Here is a 2,529-nt window from a genome sequence, read left to right on the forward strand (position 1 = left end):
TTAAAGGTGGAAAAAAAAAAAAAAAAAAAAAAAAAAAAAAAAAAAAGATCTCCCTCAGAACCTCCAAAAAGTAATGACAACCTTCTGACACCTTGGATTTTAGCAAATAAGACCTATTTTGGAGTTGACACCTGAAGAACCCTAAAATAATGCACTGTGTTGGTTGAAGCCACAGAATGTGATAATTTGTGACGTCACTGCGGGCGCCGGAAGTGCCTTGCAGGAGAGCAGCGACAGGGCCCTTGGAGCGCTGCGTTTGCGGAGTGGCCGGGCTCCCTGGGTCGGCAACGGCTTTAGCTTTCCTCAGAATGGCTGACAGAACAAATGTGATGTTGTCTGAGGGACAATGTGACGATGAAAGGCTTCCAGCAGAACTTGTGCCTCCTCGCAGTGACCCCAGTGATGGCTACCATAGAGTAGTTAATATTGTGCCAAAGAAACCACCACTGCTAGAACAGAAACCTCCACCGCTAGACAGACCTGCCGAAGGAGGTTACAGGAGATACTACAGTCATGTTGGTTACCGAGAATATGACCAGGGCCGCAGTTTTTCTCACGATCGAAGTGGTCCACCTCACAGAGGAGATGAATCTGGCTATCGATGGTCAAGAGATGATCATTCTGCAAGTCGACGGACTGATTACAGGGAGATGAGAGATGGCTTTAGAAGAAAAAATTTCTACGCTTCCCATCATATGAGAGACCAGTCTCCTCATAAAAGGGATCCTCCTGTTTTTCGAGAATCATCTGTAGGCCGAAAGGATTCTGCACACAGCAGATCTGGCTCCAGTGTCAATAGTCGAAGCTTCTCTCCAGACCGAAGCAAAACGTACTCTTTCCATCAGTCTCAGCATAGAAAGCCTGCGTCTGCCGGTGCCTGTTGCAAGCGGCAGAATGAAGGAAAGCCAGAAAGAGGTAAAAAGAGACAAGTCCAGTCTTTGAAAACATCAAGAGACACTTCACCCTCAAGTTCTTCAGCAGGTGGTTCGTCAAAGGTGTTAGATAAACCCAGCAGGCTAACTGAAAAGGAATTTGCTGAGGCTGTGAGCAAGTGGGCTGCTGAAAAGCTGGAGAGGTCAGACGAGAGCAGCTCGCCTGGGGTTTCTGAGTTACAGGTGCAGTATGAGATCCTGCAAAGGCTGTGCATCCCTACCCTATGTAATGAGTCGGGAAGCAATCCTCTCCTGGAGCTTCAGAAGCTGGCAATTCATCGTATGCCAGTAGTGAACAACAAGGAGAAAAGCATGGGCCCCCTGCCCTCTATGACACATGCTTCAGGACTCACCTGGGGAGACATTAAGATGCTTACTCATCAAGCCGAACAAACTCTCCAAAGCACAGGAACCCCTTTCACTCCTGAAAACTTGTTTCTTTCAATGATAGAGCAGATTACATCCAGCTCCAAGGCTACACAGGCGGGACCTACAGCACTGTTATTTACTGAGCAGCTGGAGGAGCCGGAGACCAATGCAGGAGACAGCACAGGATTATTGGAAGACAGTCAGCGCAGCAGTCGCTCTAAAGCAATAGCAGGGAAAACCGAACAGATTGAACAGGCTTACCGACAAGACTGCAAAACTTTCGGGACGGTGGTGAAAATGTTGATTGAAAAAGATCCTTCCCTAGAAAAGTCCATACAGTTTGCACTGAGGCAGAATTTACATGAAATAGGCGAGCGGTGTGCTGAAGAACTCAAGCATTTCATTGCAGAGTATGATATGTCTACTCAAGATTTTGGAAAGCCTTTTTAGTGCTCAAGCAAATAAATGTTCCTACATTTTCCACCTTAGATTGTGTAAATACTTAATATATGAAATGTTTGTGGTGAGTTTTATGAGTTTTATGAGTTTTCAGTATCAAATAAATGTCTAACATAGTCTGTTTAAAATATTTTAATTAGAATTTTTTCTTTAAGTAGGAACCTCCTAATCCATATTCATCTCGCACCCCCCAAATGATGGTAAGTTAATTGTTTAAGCTTTAAAGAAGCAATCCTGGAGAGCAGTTTTCTATACTTAATGTTCCATAAGCCCCCAAGAGTGTGATTGGTTTGGTCACATGAGTGTGTGTAACGTACAGGTTAGAGATCCACTTAAACATTAGTCTTTTGGCATTTCATAGTAAATGATACTATATGAAAATACTGGAATTCTGAGTTGTGATTTTTTTTTAACTTGTTTGCTTGTCTTAGGCTTCATTAGTTTTAATATGCCAAAGTATACTATTATAAAGTGAATGCTTTGGTATCTTACAGGGTATTTGTTTTGCATATAATTCTCATTCAGTGATAAAACAGAGCACTCAAAATCTCTGAAAGGCATCAGAATAAAACCCATTTTCTTAGTAAATGTACTCAGTGTGTCCCTTCTATTAAAATACTCCTAAAGCTCTTAACCATCCTGACATTTTAGTTTCATGTGCAAGACTAATAGAAGGGGTAATTTGAGATGGAAGGTGAGGAATATTTTAAAGTTGATATCGTTTGAAAACCTTTTTGATCAGTTCAGGAAAAATTTAAAATATATAAGA

General features: G+C 42.2%; 1 protein-coding gene across 1 annotated transcript; it reads left to right on the plus strand.

The window, feature by feature from the left end:
- Window positions 1-46: 46 nt before the first annotated feature.
- Window positions 47-1,777, plus strand: LOC104863197 (periphilin-1-like). The gene has a single exon (XM_033757643.1). The coding sequence runs from the start codon at window positions 309-311 to the stop codon at window positions 1,749-1,751; it is 1,443 nt and encodes a 480-aa protein (XP_033613534.1). The 5' UTR covers window positions 47-308; the 3' UTR covers window positions 1,752-1,777.
- The last annotated feature ends 752 nt before the right edge of the window (window positions 1,778-2,529 follow it).

Source organism: Fukomys damarensis, unplaced genomic scaffold (assembly GCF_012274545.1).
Source record: "Fukomys damarensis isolate Sample0158 unplaced genomic scaffold, DMR_v1.0_HiC HiC_scaffold_31, whole genome shotgun sequence".
Taxonomy (NCBI): domain Eukaryota; kingdom Metazoa; phylum Chordata; class Mammalia; order Rodentia; family Bathyergidae; genus Fukomys; species Fukomys damarensis.

Bases quoted from the DNA above. Each gene is read 5' to 3' on its own strand.
- LOC104863197 (XM_033757643.1), top strand. From the start codon at position 309: ATGGCTGACAGAACAAATGTGATGTTGTCTGAGGGACAATGTGACGAT.